Source organism: Pangasianodon hypophthalmus, chromosome 9 (assembly GCF_027358585.1).
Source record: "Pangasianodon hypophthalmus isolate fPanHyp1 chromosome 9, fPanHyp1.pri, whole genome shotgun sequence".
In the NCBI taxonomy this organism is placed as follows: Eukaryota; Metazoa; Chordata; class Actinopteri; order Siluriformes; family Pangasiidae; genus Pangasianodon; species Pangasianodon hypophthalmus.
This window is the reverse complement of record NC_069718.1, coordinates 1,195,683-1,214,790: the sequence shown is the minus strand read 5'-3', so window position 1 is coordinate 1,214,790 and position 19,108 is coordinate 1,195,683. Positions and strand designations below refer to the sequence as shown.

The 19,108-nt window shown below is 40.9% G+C and overlaps 1 gene segment (V, D, J or C); it reads right to left on the bottom strand.

The window, feature by feature from the left end:
• Positions 1-3,517: 3,517 nt before the first annotated feature.
• On the bottom strand, positions 3,518-4,580 carry LOC113525241 (immunoglobulin kappa variable 4-1-like). The segment is given in 2 exon segments: positions 3,518-4,000; positions 4,128-4,580. Coding segments are annotated over 2 exon segments (429 nt in total).
• Between the last annotated feature and the right edge of the window lie 14,528 nt (positions 4,581-19,108).

Genomic DNA, 19,108 nt, shown 5'->3' with positions numbered 1-19,108 from the left:
CACTTTGGGGTTATTTGAACACTTAGAAATGTTTTATTCAGGGTTTGGAGTGCAAAATGCCTTTTAGAAGAGCCCCAGTTGAAATGATAATATCTGGAGGAATTGTACAGCTGAGAACATGATGTGAGTTTAAAACCTCAGAAGAAGAAATGTGCTCTAAATTGGAAATATCATGGGTGGGAAATTACAGGTTTATTAAAAGAACAGTGATGCTTCTGTCCAGGTGCTTTTCTGTGGACAAAAGGTGGCACTCCAACTTTTTTCAGTTACTGAAAAAAACTACAGTTTAAGTAAAACTACAGTTACTGCTGCAGCTCTGAGCGCTCTGAGAGTCTGACTGGAGCTGAGATGTTTAAGTCTGAGATGTCAGTTATGTTCATTACCATTTCAGTGATTGGCAGATAGATAATATTATAGACATATACAGTACAGTGTGCTCCATAATGTTTGGGATGAAACATAATTTATATTTATATGCCTCTGTATTCCACATTTTAAAATTTGTACTCAAACAATCCACATGCATTTAAAGTGGACATTCTCAGATATTAATAAAGAATATTTTTATACATTTTAGTTTTACAATGTAGAAATTACAGCATTATACATAAGCCTCCATTTCAAGGCATCATAATGTTGGGGCGTCTCGGGTGTTTGTGATTACTCAGGTGTGTTTAATTGATTCATTAGTGCAGATATAAAACAGATTTCAGAATCTAGTCTTGATTTGAGGCTTTTGGTCCAGAAACACTCTTCAGGAGGCGGATGTGGATTTATCAATGATTTTCTGTTCACAGAAGACTTCAAGAACAGAAATACAGAGGCTACACTGCAAGATGTAAGCCACTAGTTAGCCACAAAAACAGGATGGCCAGGATAGAGTTTAATAAAAAGTACTGAAAAGAGTTTGCACTGTATCTACATTTCATAGAGAAACATATGATTGCTGCATTTTAATGAAATTTTAGGGTGGTGTGGATGTGCTTTTCAACATGTTATGAATGATATGTGATAAATAAAACATAATGACATGTGATAAATAAAACATAATCTGATCATTTATATCTGGATTTCTGTTCATTTCCGTCATTTATGATGATACTCTAGGCATTATCGAAATCTGAATATGAATTTAACTTATTTGAAGTCATTTTTATAAACATAACAAACACAAAATTAATTTCCACTAATTAGTATTTACAGTCCACAGCAGGGCAGTGACCCCCAGCGGTGATGCAGGGACCCAGTATAGGATGCAATAACAATAAAAACCTGATAGTTAATGATCACGCAGCTGGAATAAAAGGACACAGTTAAAGTAAAATTAGCTGCTGTGAGATCAGATAGGTGTAGAACTTTCTCTTTTCTAAGCTTTGTGTTGCAACATGAACATCTATGACATTTTTAGGTGATACAGTTTTGCTCCTGTTAATGTGAAAAGCTCTATAATCACTACCTCATTTTATTTACAATGTGTCTAAGTCTCACTACTGCATCAAGTATACAATCACATCCACTACTGTACTGAGAATGATTGAAAATCTCTCAGATATGTCGACTCTGATTGGTTCACCCTCTGACCTCACAGAACTCCATCAAGTGACTGAATGTTTAGAGTTAACGTTCCACTACGTGCTAGATAATGTAACTCCATTTACAACTAAACTCTTAGTAGTTCAGCAGATAAACTAGGAATCACATACATGAAATGTCTCAGTCAGTGTTTAGGCCTCATCACAGCACTGAGACAGCTCTGGTCTACACCCATTGCTTTTTTCCCTATACATGCTACCTCTGGGTAAAATGATTCATTGCAGTTCTTCTCATTTCAATACACACTGTAACTGAATGGATACACCAAATAATTGAACCCTTATGCCAAAATCCCACAGTCACACAATATTCCTTCACAATGATAAACACATTCTCATTGATTCCACATAGTTTGTAGTTCTGCTGCATTCATTTTGCAAAACTCTACACACTTTTCAACACACTATGTACCTCTCATTGGGAACACAGCTGTCTCATTTTCCTAACTACTGGAGTCACCAATCAGAACTCAGCATGCTAATGAATGAAACCACATCTCACCTGTGAAAACTCAATTCACCATAAGTATCCACTCAGTTTTCCTCATTTCCTGGGGCATGTAAACTCTGTCCCTGTCACACTGGTTCAACAAAAAACAAACAAAAAAATGGAGCAAGAAAGAGAGAAGAGGCAGAGGAAGACAAAGAAATCTGTCCAATGACAACCAAGCAATTCTGGTTGATAGTGTTATCAATCATGGAATGAGCATAAGGGAAGAACCCATATCAACAATATCTGATATGAGCAGAACACATCCACACATCCAGATGATATTCCTTCCACCATAATCCCTCTTCCTCAATCCAGCTGAGGAATGTTTTCAGTGTAGCAGTGGAAGGTATATGAGCAGAACCCATATCAACAAGTGAGTCTTCTTGAGGCAATGCATGGAGCCTGTGAAGAGATCACTGCAGAGTCATGTCATGGGTGGATCCATCACTCTAGGCTCTTCTTCCCCTGCTATGTGGCCAGGGAGAACATTAGTTGTGATGTAGATGAGGTTTTGTGGCCAAATTCTCATGATTGATGATGCCTAAGTTTTCTTTTATTTCTTTAGTTTTGATAGTTTTTCTGTATATAAATTTCACACAGAGTACCAATACTACATTTTCCCTCTGTTTCTGCAATACTTTTTTGTTCTGCAGCAGCTTTTGAGAAATGTTTGTCTTGTGGCTCATCTCATTTTGTAAGGTAATGAGAATTGTGAACGGTGAAATGTTCATTAAATGCTTATTCAGTAGCTGTTTTTGTGGTTTTTGTATTTTGAAAAAGAGTGCTTTGTGTTTTGAAATACAGAGTGTAACTTGGTGGTTGGTGTGTGTACATATCTGCTGTGTGTGTGTTTGATTCCGACTGGATTATTTGGCTATGAGGCATGTGTGTAGAGTTTTTACATAAAAAGTGCTGAATAAAAGGAGTTTTTTCCTTTAAGATTTTCAGAATAGTGTGTGATCTGAGACTTGTGTTTGTAGTTGTGGGAAACGTGTGTAATGTTTGGGGAAATGTGTGTAACCAATTGGGAAAAACTGTAACATGCTGTTAGCTTCCACTGCTAGGCTGATGACACACAGCTGTATGTTTCAGCAAAGCTTCATAATATAAACTTACTGTTAATTAATGTTTATCAAATTTATCCTGTAGTGGAGAAACGAGGACTTTTGCTCTCATAGAGAGTGTGTGTGTTTGTGTGTGGAGTAGTGAGTGTGTGTTAGTGGAGAAAGGTGGAGTTTTACTCTCATAGTGTGCGTGTGTGTGTGTGTGTGTGTGTGTGTGTGTGGAGCAATGAGTGTGTTGTGTGTGTCGGGGAGGTAGTGAGTGTGTGAGTGTGTGTGTGTGTTTCTGTGGAGTAATGAATGTGTGTGTGTGTGTGTAGTAGTAGTAGTAGTAGTAGTATTAGTGAGTGTGTGTGTGTGTGTGTGTGTGTGTTTAGAGTAGTGTCTGTGTGTGTGTGTGAGTGTGTGTTCTCCTCCACAGTGTGTGTCATTGTGCTGTATCACATCGTCCCCCTCAGCACCTGCAGTAGGTCCCAGCTGCAGCAGTCACACTCACCCAGGTTTTTGTACGACGCTCTAACACTGTGTGAACACATTGCTACTACTGATAGAATGGAAACTCTGACAGTAATAATCTCCAGCATCTTCAGCCTGGACTCCACTGATGGTCAGAGTGAAATCAGATCCAGATCCACTGCCACTGAAACGAGCTGGAATACCTGATTCTCTACTGCTAGCATAGCTGATCAGGAGTTTAGGAGCTTCTCCAGCTTTCTGCTGATACCAGGAGAAATAATAGGTACTACCAATAGAGTAAACAGCAGGACTGGTTTTACAGCTGATGGTGAGTGTGTCTCCTGGAGAAACAGATTTCAATGCAGGACTCTGAGTCACAGTCACCTGACCTCTGGATCCTGAAAAAAATAAGAAGAATAAATCCCTTCCCTACATTAATAATGATGTGGAGTTTGAAGTTCATCTAGTCGGCCTACTTCACATGGATTTGTCAGCTGAACAGTAGAAGATAAAACATTGTGTTACCTCGAGCGCAGAGGGCCAGTGTGCAGATGAAGACGCTGATCAAACTCATGGTTGCTGTGGGTGAAGTCGCTGAGCAGCAGCTCTCAGTCATGAAGTGTTAAAGTCACAGGGCTATAAACACTCGCAGAGCGCTGAAGCATGAGCTGCTAATGCAAAGTGGAACCTCTCTCTATGGAAACGTGTGTGTGTGTGTGTGTGTGGGTGGGGTTACTGTAGTGGAACAGATGTTTTTGTACCATGAGTGTTTCAGAGCACTGATTATTGAATACATTAATGTTTCCACTCTGGACTCTTAATAAGCAGAAGAAAGCAGAAGAAAAGATCAATATGTGGAAATCTACTGTATTGTATATGTAACTCTCAGGTTATATGGGATAAACTCTGCTGCTCTTAACACACTGCCCTTCATAAACATCTCCAGGAAAAAGAAAACATGCTATTGAGGTTCTCTGACTGTGCTGAATGGGTTTCACTCTTATATCAGGCACTTTTTGTGTAATTTTGAATATGAATGTCATTCAGCACAGTTCTGGATCCACCGTGAGCCTGATCAGGATAAAGCAGTTACTGAAGATACATTAATGAATGGCATCCAGCAGTGGTGTGAGGGGGCTTCACTAGTGTGATGGTTGGAGTAGACTTTTTACAGCACCTGGCATTTCCAGGCATTCTCCCACCCGAATACTTACCTGTACTTACCTTACCTGTTTCAAGAGTGCTATGACTATTATAAACTTCAAAACTTTAAAAAAAAATACTTGGACACCAATTGTCTTGAGAAAATCAAGTAAAGGAACTTATGTTAGTCAAGCAATTTGGAATTCTTATGTATTTGTAGAATCAACCATAATCCTCTGAGTATGTCTAACTATGGTTAAGTTATGAACGCTAACAATTACCTGTTAAGGAGAATGAATTACTGGGGTCAGCATTTGGGTTGTTGTTGCTGATGAAAGTAAGAATCCCAACAGGCACCTGGGTGAAGTCCTCTGCTACATCTGAGTCCTGATTACAAAAACAAAGCACACAATAAAATAGTGAATGGGGGGGTATTCATTATAGTGACAACCTTCTCAGTTTAAAGTGCTGGTTTAATTATTTCTGTTTTTTAAATAAACTTCATCATACATCTGTCTGACCCAGAGCTTTGCAATATGTTCCTCTGTGTGTCAGTTCTCTCTGCTTCCTATATGCAGTTTACTTTTCTTTGTCCAGCCTGTTGCTGTGTTAAGTAATGCAATGCTGTGCAATAAGTAATGTCATGTTAAGGTGGATGAGTGCATGATTCAGAACCTCTTATACATTTATAACAAACTACCATTTTTTATCAAGCAGAACTACAAACATGCATCAGAAACAAATTCTCTCCTATAGTTTATCACAACTAAGTAAAGTTTAATATTAAAAATAAGTCTAATATGGTCCAGATTTTATAAGAATGTATAGAATAAAGATGCTTTATCAGATATGGTACTGGATCCACTAACAGCAGCACTGAGCCTTCTTTTATCAAGTGATAGACATCACAGGATCACAGAAAGCTCACATGCCAATACAGTTAAGTAAAACTCCTTTAAAAAAAGAAGAGAAAATTAATGCTGCCATTAGAGTTGGATATCAGACAAAGTACGTTAATGAGCATGTTTAGATACTGTCTGAATTAACACACCAATTACATACATTCAGAATGGAATTTACAGTGGAGGAAATAAGCATTCAGCACGTCAACAATCTTTTATAAACATATTTCCAGTCCAGCTATTCACATGAAATGTAGACCAGACATTGGTATTAACTCAATAAAACTACTAAAGAAATCATAATATTCCAATCCATAAAAAAGTTACATTGCTTGAATGCCACAGCCTATTTGAGTATTGTTACTAACCATGTGCATCCCTTCATGGCCACAATTTCCCCATCTTCTAATGGCTTATCATTCCAGCATGATAATGCACCATGTCACAAAGCAAAAGTCACCTCAAACTGGTTTCATGAATATGACAATGAGTCCAGTGTTCTTCAGTGACCCAGTTTATTAAAAGTACAGTGATGGTAATGTCAAGATGCTGTTCTGTGGACAAAAGGTGGAACTCCACCTTTTTTCAGTTACTGAGTGACTGCTGCAGCTCTGAGCGCTCTGAGAGTCTGACTGGAGCTGAAATGTTTAAGTCTGAGATGTCAGTCATGTTCATTACCATTTCAGTGATTGGCAGATGTTTAATAATATAGACACATACAGAGCTCTCCATAACATTTAGGTCAAAGGCATAATTTATTTTTTATTTTCCTCTCTACTCCACAGTTTTAAATTTAAACTCAAACAATTCACATGCAGTTGAAGTGTACACTCTCAGATTTTAAAAAAGATTATTTTAATACATTTTAGATTGACCATTTAGAAATTACAGCAATTTTTATACACAAGCCTCCATTTCAATGCAAAATAATGTTGGGGTGTCACAGGTGTTTGTGATTACTCAGGTGTGATTAATTGCTTCATTAGTGCAGATATAAAACAGATTTCAGGATCTGGTCTTGATTCGAGGCTTTTGGTCACCTGCTTCTGCTGTTTGTCAACATGAGGACCGGAGTTGTGCCAATGAAAGTCAGGAAAACCATTGTAAGGCTGAAAAACAAGAATAAAACAGTCAGGCACATTGGCCAAACCTTAGGCTTAACCAAATCAACTGTTTGGAACATTGTTAAGAAGAAAGAAAGAACTGGTGAGCTTTGTAACCATAAAGCGACTGGAAGGCCGAGGAAGATCTCCACAGCTGATGACAGAAGAATTCTCACCATAATGAAGTAAAATCCCTATACACCTGTCCAACAGATCAGAAACACTCTTCAGGAGGCAGATGTGGATTTATCAATGACTTTCTGTCCACAGAAGACTTCATGACCAGAAATACAGAGGCTACACTGCAAGATGCAAACTACTAGTCTTCCACAAAAACAGTTTAATGCAATTTAATAAAAACTACTGAAAAGAGTTTGAACTGTATCTACATTTCATAGAGAAACACTTGACTGCTGCATTTTAATGAAATTTTAGGGTGATGTGGATGTGCTTTTCAACATGTTCTGGCCTGAAATCCACATTCTGCAGATGTGAACAAATAAACACGTGACCTTATGTGAATAGTATGTGATAAATAAAACATAATCTGATCATTTATATCTGGATTTCTGTTCATTTTCATTATTTATGACAATACACTAGGCATTATCTAAACCTGTATATGAATTTAACTCATTTGAAGTCATTTTTCTGAACATAAAAACCACAAAATTAATTTCCACTAATTAGTATTTACAGCGAACAGCAGGGCAGTGACCCTGTGTCATTACACAGTGATTATTGTTTATTAATGTTTATTGTTTATCATTGATTATGGTGTATTACTGACATACAAGAATGGTTTTCCACACATCCACACATCCAGATGATATTCCTTCCACCATAATCCCCCTTCCTCAATCCAGCTGAGGAATGTTTTCAGTGTAGCAGTGGAAGGTATATGAGCAGAACCCATATCAGCAAGTGAGTCTTCTTGAGGCAATGCATGGAGCCTGTGAAGAGATCACTGCAGAGTCATGTCATGGGTGGATCCATCACTCTAGGCTCTTCTTCCCCTGCTATGTGGCCAGGGAGAACATTAGTTGTGATGTAGATGAGGTTTTGTGGCCAAATTCTCACGATCGATGATGCCTAAGTTTTCTTTTATTTCTTTAGTTTCGATTGTTTTTCTGTATATAAACTTCACACAGAGTACCAATACTACATTTTCCCTCTGTTTCTGCAATACTTTTTTGTTCTGCAGCAGCTTTTGAGAAATGTTTGTTTTGTGGCTCATCTCATTGTGTAAGGTAATGAGAATTGTGAACGGTGAAATGTTCATTAAAATGCTTATTCAGTGTCTGTTTTTGTGGTTTTTGTATTTTTGAAAAAGAGTGCTTTGTGTTTTGAAATACAGAGTGTAACTTGGTGGTTGGTGTGTGTACATATCTGCTGTGTGTGTGTTTGATTCCGACTGGATTATTTGGCTATGAGGCATGTGTGTAGAGTTTTTGCATGAAAAGTGAGTTTTTTCCTTTAAGATTTTCAGAATAGTGTGTGTGATCTGAGATTTGTGTTTGTAGCTGTGGGAAGTGTGTGTAATGTTTGGGGAAATGTGTGTAACCAATTGGGAAAAACTGTAACATGCTGTTAGCTTCCACTGCTAGGCTGATGACACACAGCTGTATGTTTCAGCAAAGCCAGCTTCATAATATAAACTTACTGTAAATTAATGTTTATCAAATTTATCCTGTAGTGGAGAAACGAGGACTTTTGCTCTCATAGAGAGAGAGAGAGAGAGAGAGAGAGAGAGAGAGAGAGAGAGAGAGCGTATGTGTGTGTTTGTGTGTGTGGCTTAGTGAGTGAGTGTGTGTGTGTGTGTGTTTGTGGATTAGTGTGTGAGTATGTGTGTGAGGAGTAGCAAGTGTGTGTGTAGTAGTGTGTATGTGTGTGTTTGTGTGTGTGAGAGGGTGTGTTGTGTAATTAGTGAGTGTGGTGGTGTGTGTGTGTGTGTGGATTAGTGAGTGAGTGTGTGTGTGTGTGTGAGAGAGAGGTTGTATTGTGTAGTGAGTGTGGTGATGTGTGTATGTTCAGTAGTGTTTGTGTATGTGTGTATAGAGTAGTGAGTGAGTGTTGTGTGTGTGTGTTCTCCTCCACAGTGTGTGTGTTGTAGTGTGTGTGTGCTCCTCCACAGTGTGTGTGTGTGTTTGTGTGAGTGTGTGTGTGGGTGTGTGTGTGTGTGTTCTCCTCCACAGTGTGTGTCATTGTGCTGTATCACATCGTCCCCCTCAGCACCTGCAGTAGGTCCCAGCTGCAGCAGTCACACTCACCCAGGTTTTTGTACGACGCTCTAACACTGTGTGAACACATAGCTACTACTGATAGAATGTACACTCTGACAGTAATAATCTCCAGCATCTTCAGTCTGGACTCCACTGATGGTCAGAGTGAAATCAGATCCAGATCCACTGCCACTGAAACGAGCTGGAATACCTGATTCTCTTTCATTAGCCCAATAGATCAGGAGTTTAGGAGCTTCTCCAGCTTTCTGCTGATACCAGGACAAGAAGTCATAGCTACTATAGCGGTAAACAGCAGAGCTGGTTTTACAGCTGATGGTGAGTGTGTCTCCTGGAGAAACAGATTTCACTGCAGGACTCTGAGTCACAGTCACCTGACCTCTGGATCCTGAAAAAAATAAGAAGAATAAATCCGTTCCCTACATTAACAATGATGTGGAGTTTGAAGTTCATCTAGTCGGCCTACTTCACATGGATTTGTCAGCTGAACAGTAGAAGATAAAACATTGTGTTACCTCGAGCGCAGAGGGCCAGTGTGCAGATGAAGACGCTGATCAAACTCATGGTTGCTGTGGGTGAAGTCGCTGAGCAGCAGCTCTCAGTCATGAAGTGTTAAAGTCACAGGGCTATAAACACTCGCAGAGCGCTGAAGCATGAGCTGCTAATGCAAAGTGCAACCTCTCTCTATGGAAACGTGTGTGTGTGTGTGTGTGTGTGTGTGTGTGTGTGTGGTCACTGTAGTGTAACTGATGTTTTTAATAAGAGACTTTTCCAGCTTCACAAGAGGCTGCATGAAGACACAGCTACTGAACAGGCATGGTTACCACACAGGAACGGCATGTGGCTTTGGGCATTTTTTCAAACTCTTTTGCAGTGAAAGAGAGAGGGGAAATATCAAGGGTTCCTTGTATTGGAACTACGTACAAAGTTGTTTTCCCACCAACAAGTTTATTAAGATAAGAGCCTGTAGAGCTCTCTGCCTCAGGGAGAACAAGGCACAGTTTTCTTTGTCCAGATCCACCAACAAAGAAAATACATTAAACAGCAGGTAAGAGACTCATTCTGGAATATTCTTACAAAGGAAGATGGCATTAATGGGCTTCATTTATCAAACAGGATATGAATGGATTTATTCATAAATCATTCACAGGAGCGTTTACACAAGAAATTTGGTGTTCATGAAAAATCCCATTAGTTCAGTAAAATGTTCGTATCTTTCATTTCAGTCCTGAGTTTATGTAAATTTATGCATAAAGGAGAGTCAATAATGTAAATTGAAGATCGCTGGTCAACACAAATCCGTAAATGAATATAAATATGACTAGTGATTCAATGAAGAAGAAATGCCACTGTGTAAAAGAAGGACGCTCGGGTCTGTGCAAACATTTACACACAACTTTACTAAAGGATTGATAAATGAGGCCCAGTGTGTGTATCTTACTCTTATTAAAGATTTAAACCATTCTGATTTATTTACCAGATTCAGATGTTCTACATTATTTCAGCATTTAACACACTGGACTATAAAGCAATTTTGGACAAATAAAACCTTTATGTTTCAAACCAATAAAGTCAGAGATTGTTTAGACAGAAATAAGAACTTACCATCAGCCTTGTACAACATTCGAGCACTTCTCAAATCAGCCCCTTTCCTACAATCTGAACCTCCTGAAGCTACAGACCTAGATCTCTAGTCTACAGGTTAGAACACAATTCTTCACAGGTGCTAAAGATTATGGAGCATATAGGCTACTTTGCAGACCCTCTGCAGTATACAGCTGGATTTATGGATTTGCGATGATGTAAGCTTGTTTTAAAGGTTTGAAATGTTTCCTTTGTTGCTACAAATGAGTAAATTAGTGTTAATTTAGCTTTATGAAACTCAAAGTATATTATTTTCTTCCTAAATATATTTATCTTTTATCACCCAGGTGCTCTGGCAGGAGCTGATTGTCTGCTCTTTTAGCTCAGAATATAATCAGGGTAAAGGAAGCAAGAGCTTTATAGGCACAGATGTCTGAAATGCCTAATGTCTAATATTACACACCTTGCCATATTCTGCTCCAGAGATGGAGTCTGTATCTCAGGGGTTCCTAAACTAGGCGTGGTGACCCCACATGGGGTTCGCTTGATTTACAAATGGGGTCGTGAGAGAAACTCACAATCTTCTCTTTGTTTCATTCATTCGTTTTACAAATTAGAAATATCAATGATGGATTTTGTGTACTAATATTTCTCATTGATACTGGGAGTCACATTTAAATAAGTCACGTGTTACTGAATAGTGTACGTGTTATTTTAATCTTTTACTGTCGTAACACACTGCACTAGTGTAGATCAGCAATAAAAATGAATGAATTTCCTCGTCCATCTACTTCTGCTAAACAAACTAGCTATTTGTCTCAAATCACATACTTACTATGTACTATTCTAGAGCGTTATTGCGTACAAACAGTAACCGAGTTTCCTAGTACAGTTAGTGTTTGAATTTTAAAAACCTCTGATGTCACCTTCAAACCTACTGAAAGCTCTGATTTGCGTATCAGCCTTCTGGATTTTCTAGATTAGTAAATAATTGTGAATGTAACGTCAGAGTTTTGGATTTGAGATGCAGATCATGACAAAAATCATGATGCTGGTGAAAAGTTTTAAGAGAGACACAGAGCTCATCAGTGTGTTTAACGTCACTGTGCAGAAAATCACTAAACATTTACAGTTCTACTTGGAAACCTGATGGACAGGGATGTTTTGGCTCTGACGTGCCGTCTAGTTAATGTCATTTTAAATCTTCTTAATGTACTTAAGATGTACAGTGAGTCTGAGAACAGTGCTACTCGCATTACCACAGCTTCTACGTGTGCGTGTAAAGTTATACCAAGTATAAACCAGACTCCTGTGCTTTGGGCCGTATGTGTTTCCTATAACAACACAACACTTCCCACTAGACTGATAAGTAAGGGCGAGGAGCATTCCCTTGGTTTTCAGTCCCTTAACTTACACATGCGTATGTTACTGATATAATAGAATGTTCAAATGTTACAGTATTCCTCTATTGTAAATCAGGAATATAATCAAATGTAGGGTGGTCAGGGCTTGGGGTCACAGAAAATTCAAAATGTCCATTTAGGGTCATTTGCCTAAAAAGTCGTGTATGTTTTAAGGTTCAGTTTTGAACCTCAAAATTCAAATGTGTCTGCATTTAATCAGATTGGGGTAGAAAAGGAGAATATTGTGAAGTTAAACAGATGTAATAAAAAACTTCCACTTCCTCTACACTGCTCTCTGTTTTACTGGTTAAAACTGACTCTGTGTGTTTAGCTGGGTGTGGAGCACGAAGCTGGTTTCATGTCTTTCTTTAGTGCAGGATTTCTGGTTGAGCTAACTGACAGTGCACACTTATTTTACATTAATAGTATGGAAGAGTCGTGATCTCCTTCATCCATTTCTACTTGATGTCAGAACTGGACACTGAATTTAACATGGCAAATGATCTTGTGTCTTTCTCTGCATCAGAATCATACTTTTTTGTCACATTTGCATTAAGTGAAGCATTTAGCAGTTTAGCTATAAATATTAGGTTTATCAGATCCAGATATTAATTGAATTAAATTTTATTAAACTGATTAGACTTAATTTGTTCATATTCACATTGATTATTGTGAAGATCCACAAAACACTAAACACCTTCACACTCTGTAGACACAGACACTGCAGTTAAAGTCACATGGGGAAGTCCACTGTATTGTACATGTAATTCCCAGGTGATATACGGTGAACTCTGCTGCTCTTAACAATTATAACACTACAACTGAAGCTGTGTAATGTATAAACTCGTGCAACACTGGGGACTGGGTGGATCCTGATCAGTAAAGCAGTGTGTGGAACTAGCACCAGACACACTTCCGGGTACATAGTGTGTTTTGTATCGTTTGCAGGGAGTTTCTTGCCTGCGTCGGCATTTAAACTATTCTGTTTCTTTCTTTTTTGTTTTCATCTGTTGTATTTTTCACTTTCCTTCCTGCCTTATTTTCATTTTTTCGAAGAACACTTTTTTTCCCTCTAAAGACAGCGAGTGGAGACCAACCATGCTGGATCCATCTAAAATAATAGCAGTTATTCTTCAACTAAGGCACGTTAAACAACATGTCAGGCATTCAGCTTGTTCAGTGTGTTGCATGCAGGATGGTTAATCATTCTTCCTCTATCGTTAGTAATAGCTTTATTTGTGCTAAGTGTATATTAATTAGTTCTCTGATGGAGAAGATTGCAGCATGAGTGTTGCTCATCCAACTGGTACTGGGACTAGGGCCACCTGCCAGTACCCTTTTGTGAGGTCGAGGGTCTAGATGAACCGGGCTCTCCCAAAGCGCTCCACCAGATCATCCACCTGAGGGATAGTCCACAGCAAGACAGGATCTCCTCCCTCAGTTTGTCATAGTCGGCGGCATCCCCCAGCTGGAGGGCATAGTAGGCTGGGCTTCACCTGAGAGGAGGGGTGCTACTACCTGGGCCCAGTCCCCTGTAGGCCAATCTTCACAGGTGGCAATCCATTCAAAGGTTTTCAGGTAGGCCTCCACGTCATCGTCAGTCAGCTTGGCCAGAAGGTGTTGGGAATCTCAACAAGGGTTGAGGAGAGGGGTGGCTGTGGCCATGTTCAGGGTGTGGTAGGCTAGCAATTTCTCTGTGCCTGCTCAGAGCCCTTGCGCCAGTTCCTGGGTTACCCTCTGCTGTTGCAGGTTGGTCTCGAGCAGGTGTTTTAGTAAGGGGTCCATGGTGAGTGTGGGGTCTGGGTCCGTGCTCATGCCTGCACTTATACCCAGAGACAAAAGGGAAGAACGGAGTGCAGAAGGGGTGTGGGACACCATCTCCAGGTGCAGAGGGCAGTGAGGCATGTGTCAAATTGGATCGTGTGGGCGGTCGCTGTTGGGCGGGCAGTGTGGCACGGGCTGCTATCAGGGTGTGGTGGCGGGAGGATCAGGACTATTCTGTGGATAGTGGGTGAGAAAGGTCTCATTTGGGGCTCACAGCAGAGGGAGATCCTTGCTCAAACTGAATGGGTCAGCCTTTACTCGCTCTCCTGTGGTCACACGCCATGGTGAATATCTCTCCCCAGCCGTGGTTCATTCCCCTGCTGCGCCTCGCAGCCATGTGCTCTCCGGTGGTCCCCAACAGAGGTGGAAGAAAACGGCGGAGAGGTTGAGCGGAGCCAAGCAGCGCGCAAAGAGAAGGCGAGGAAATATAAACCGTATCTCCCGTCTCTCGTTATGGGTAATGTGAGGTCGCTGGACAATAAGATGGACGAGCTGACAGCTTTAGTAAGAAGGGAGAACATCTTTCGAGAATGCAGTCTGATGTGTTTTACGGAGACTTGGCTACATACCCGATTCCAGCATTAATATAGACGGCTTCAGTGCAGTGCGGGGAGACCGGAGACGAGAGGAGTGCGGTAAGAGGAGAGGAGGAGGACTGGCTGTTTATATTAACAACATGTGGTGCCACCCGGGTCATGTAACTGTGAAAGAGCGTGTTTGCAACCCCGATATTGAACTTTTGGCTGTGGGGCTTCGCCCATACTACATGCCCAGAGAGTTCTCTCACGCCATTTTAATAGCCGTCTACATTCCTCCATCCGCTAATGCTGCGGGCGCATGTGATCTCATACACTGAGTCACTGCCAAACTTCAGACCCGCCTTGTACCTCATCTCTGGCGATTTCAATCAAGCGTCCCTCACGAAAACTCTTCCTACCTTCACTCAGTATGTGGATTGTCACACCAGAGGTGTCAGGACCCTAGACTTGATGTATTCAAATGTTAAAGGGGCCTACAGCTCTTCAGCCCTCCCCCCGCTAGGCAGGTCAGATCACAACCTGATCCATCTCCTTCCAACATACAAACCTATGGTTCAGAGGCAACCTGCTACTGTCAGGAAGGTGAGGAAATGGTCTGAAGAAGCCAATGCTGCCCTGCAGGAGTGCTTTGAGTCTACAAACTGGGCGGTGCTCTGTGAGCCACAGGGTGAGGACATTGACCAACTGACTGACTGCATCACGGAATATATCAATTTCTGTGTTGACATCTGCATGCCCCTGGAAACTATCCATTGCTTCCCTAACAATAAACCCTGGGTCACCAAGGACATTAAAGCTGCTCTCAATGATAAAAAGAGGGCTTTTAGGACTGGTGATAGGGAGGAAGCTAAGAGGGCTCAAAGACTGCTGTCTGTCAAGATAAGGGAGGGAAAGGGGAAGTACAGGAGGAAATTGGAAAATAGCCTGCAATGAAATAACTCGAGGGAGGTGTGGAGAGGCATGAGGACCATCACTGGCTACAAGACCGGCAGCCAGGTGTTGGAGGGCAATATAGACCATGCTAATGAGCTTAATCTTTTCTTCAATAGATTTGATGTGAAGCCTTACAGGCACCCCTCCTACAGCTTCACTACACATTCACAAGTCCATCCCCCTCACGTAGTGGCCACTACGCCAGATTCCTCTGGAACCATCACCATCTCAGAGGATCAAGGAAGAAGGGAATTGAGCAGGCTTAGCCCTACAAAGGCTGCGTGCCCTGATAGAATCAGCTCAAGAATACTAAAAACCTGTGCCCCGCAACTTTGTGGTGTGCTACAATACATCTTTAACCTGAGCCTACATCTGGAGAGGGTCCCGGTGCTATGGAAAACATCCAGCTTAGTGCCGGTACCAAAAGTAGCACGGCCCTGTGTCCCCAATGACTACACGCCAGTAGCGCTGACCTCTCACCTAATGAAAGCTTTCGAGAGACTGATCCTCAGATCCATTCGGCCCCTTGTCAAACCCTTCCTTGATCCGTTACAGTTTGCCTACCAGCCTCAACTTGGAGTGGATGATGCCATCGTCCACCTGCAGGTGTACACTCCTCTGGTCTCTTGGATTATGGACTACCTCACTGGCCACCCCCAGTATGTCTGCATACAGAACTGTGTGTCCGACACTGTGATCTGCAGCACCGGTGCTCCTCAGGGGACAGTTCTTTCTCCCTTCCTCTTTACTTGTATATATCGGATTTTAGTTACAACTCTGAATCCTGCCACCTCCAGAAGTTCTCTGATGACTCTGTGGTTGTGGTTGGATGTATTCAGGGTGGTGACACCTCAGAATATCAGATGGTAGTGGACAACTTTGTTACCTGGTGTGAGCTCAATCACCTACAGCTCAATGTCAGGAAAACAAAGGAACTTGTAGTGGACTTTAGAAAATCCAGGACCCCCGTCACTCCTTTGTCTGTCCATGGTGAGGAAGTTGAGATTGTTGCAGATTACAAATACCTGGGAGTCCATATAGACAACAAACTGGACTGGACATCAAACTCAACAGCACTCTTCAAGAAAGGTCAGAGCAGGCTGTATTTTCTGAGGAGGCTCAGGTCTTTCAATGTCTGCAACACCATGCTGCAGATGTTCTATGAGTCTGTGGTGTCCAGTGTCATTTTCTATGCAGTGGTCTGTTGGGGAAGTAGCATGAAGGTGGCAGACAGAAACAAACTGGACAAACTAATCAGGAGGGCTGGCTCTGTACTTGGCATGGAGCTGGACCCTGTTCACGTTGTGGCTGAGAGAAGGATGTTGTCAAAACTCCACTCAATCCTGGACAACCCTTCTCACCCACTACACAGTGTGCTGGTCGACCAGAGGAGCACTTTCAGCCAGAGACTGATCACTGCCAAGTGTTCCACTGAGCGCTTCAGAAGATCCTTTATCCCTGTGGCCATCAAGCTGTACAACTCCTCTGTATAAGTGCTGGGACTTTCATGTTAATGCATATGCAATACATGTTCAATTCATGTGCAATAAGGGACTTTCATGTGCAATACAAATTTATTATTACTGCCATATAACTACTGTACTTGATTACCGTTACCACACTGGACTTATCATACTCAACATTTGTCATTCCATTGCACTTCAGTTAACTTCACACCTGATCTAAACTATCATCGTCACTGGTACAGTTCTACATTGTTATTTGTATGTTTACTTATTCATTTTTAATTTATTGATTCACTTTTTTCATTTTTAATTATATATGTATACTGTATAGGTATATATATATATACTGTATAGGTATATATTTATTTTATTTTCTTCTTTCTTTATTTCTTTCTTTCTTTCTTGAGAGCAATTGTTACATGGCAAAGCAATTTCCCCCTGGGATTAATAAAGTTCTTTGAATCTTGAATCTTCAAACCTACTGAAAGCTCTGTTTTGCATATCAGCCTTCTGGATTTTCTAGATTAGTAATAATTGTGAATGTAACGTCAGAGCTTTCAATTTGAGATGCAGATCGTGACAACAATAATGATGCTGGTGAAAAGTTTTAAGAGAGACACAGAGCTCATCACTGTGTTTAATGTCACTGTGCAGAAAATCACTAAACATTTACAGTTCTACCTGGAAACCTGATGGACAGGGATGTTTTGGCTCTGACGTGCCATCTACTGTATATAACTAAAGTCTCCTTCTTTATCTCTGTAATATTGCTAGGATTAGGAGACCACTTGTGTTACTACTAGATGCTGAATGTCTGATACATCCTTTTATCACATTAAGGACTGACTATTACAGTTTAGTTTTCTCTGTCTTACCTGATAAACCTCTAAACAAATGTAACAAAATAGTGCAGCAGATCACTCAGATAAGGTCTGTGTCCTGGACAGTTTTTGGAGCAAGATGCTTCAGTTGTCTGAGTTTCTGGTAATTCAGGGGCTTGACCTAAACACTTCTACATTTCCTATTTAATGTTATTAAGAATGAAGGAATTGCTGGATTTGGTGGCTGTGTTATCCTAGTTCTTCACTCCTGTCCTTTGTAGCAGATACTGGCAGGAACACCCAGGGACTGGCTGTATCACACAGAGCTGTGGGAGTTTCAGATCCTCTGTTTTGGCCTCTGAAATGCTCCTTCTACCTTTGAGACACAGATAGACAGGGTGCTGTTTGGTGTTCCACACAGTGAATGTCTACTTCATGGGTTCAATATTCTGACCAAAGCCAGCTTCTTCCAGTCAATGCTAGAGGTGCTGCTGAGGGAACTGGTTAGAGGATCAGTATTTTAAATGTGGACAGGTCCAGGAGATCAGGCAGAGGAGACAGTAGGGGGACTGAGCTCTGGTATACTGTGTGGACACACCAGACTGCACAAATCTGGCAGTGGTGTATGCAGTGGAGTGGAGGAGCCAGCATGATTAACCCTGACCTTAAACAGTTAAAAGGATATGATTAAAGTGATGGCCTCTGCATCTTCTAGAGGTGGTGCAACATCAGCCACAGGTGCTTTTCTGTGGACAAAAGCTGGCATTCTACCTTTTTTCAGTTACTGAGTGACTGCTGCAGCTCTGAGCGCTCTGAGAGTCTGACTGGAGCTGAGATGTTTAAGCCTGAGATGTCAGTCATGTTCATTACCATTTCAGTGATTGGCAGATAGTTAATAATATAGACACATACAGAGCCCTCCATAATATTTAGGTCATAGGCACAATTTATTTTTTATTTTCCTCTCTACTCCACAGTTTTAAATTTAAACTCAAACAATCCACATGTGGTTAAAGTGTGCATTCTCAGATTTTAATAAAGAATATGTTTACACATTTTAGATTTACCATGTAGAAATTACAGCACTTTTTATACACAAGCCTCCATTTCAAGGCAAAATAATGCCTCTGGTCTACAGAAGACTTCATGAACAGAAATATAGAGGCTAGACTGCAAGATGCAAACCACTAACTAGCCACAAAAAAGGATGGCCAGGATACAGTTTAATAAAACTACTGAAAAGAGTTTTCAGAGGTCTGGAAAAAGGTCTTGTAGACAGATGGGACTGAGATTAACTTGTATCACAGTGATGAGGACTGCCCAAGATCCAAAGCATAGCAACTGACCAAACATACTGCCAAAGCCAGCAAAGGAGTGATTCACAGCTAAAAACTGGAAGATTCTTGACTCACCAAGTCTCTCACCTGATCTGAATCCCATTGAGCATGACTTTCATATGCTGAAGAAACAACTTAAGGGGACTTAAGATCCCGAAACAAGCAGGAGCTGAAGATGGCTGGAGTACAAGCCTGGCAGAGCTTCAGCAGA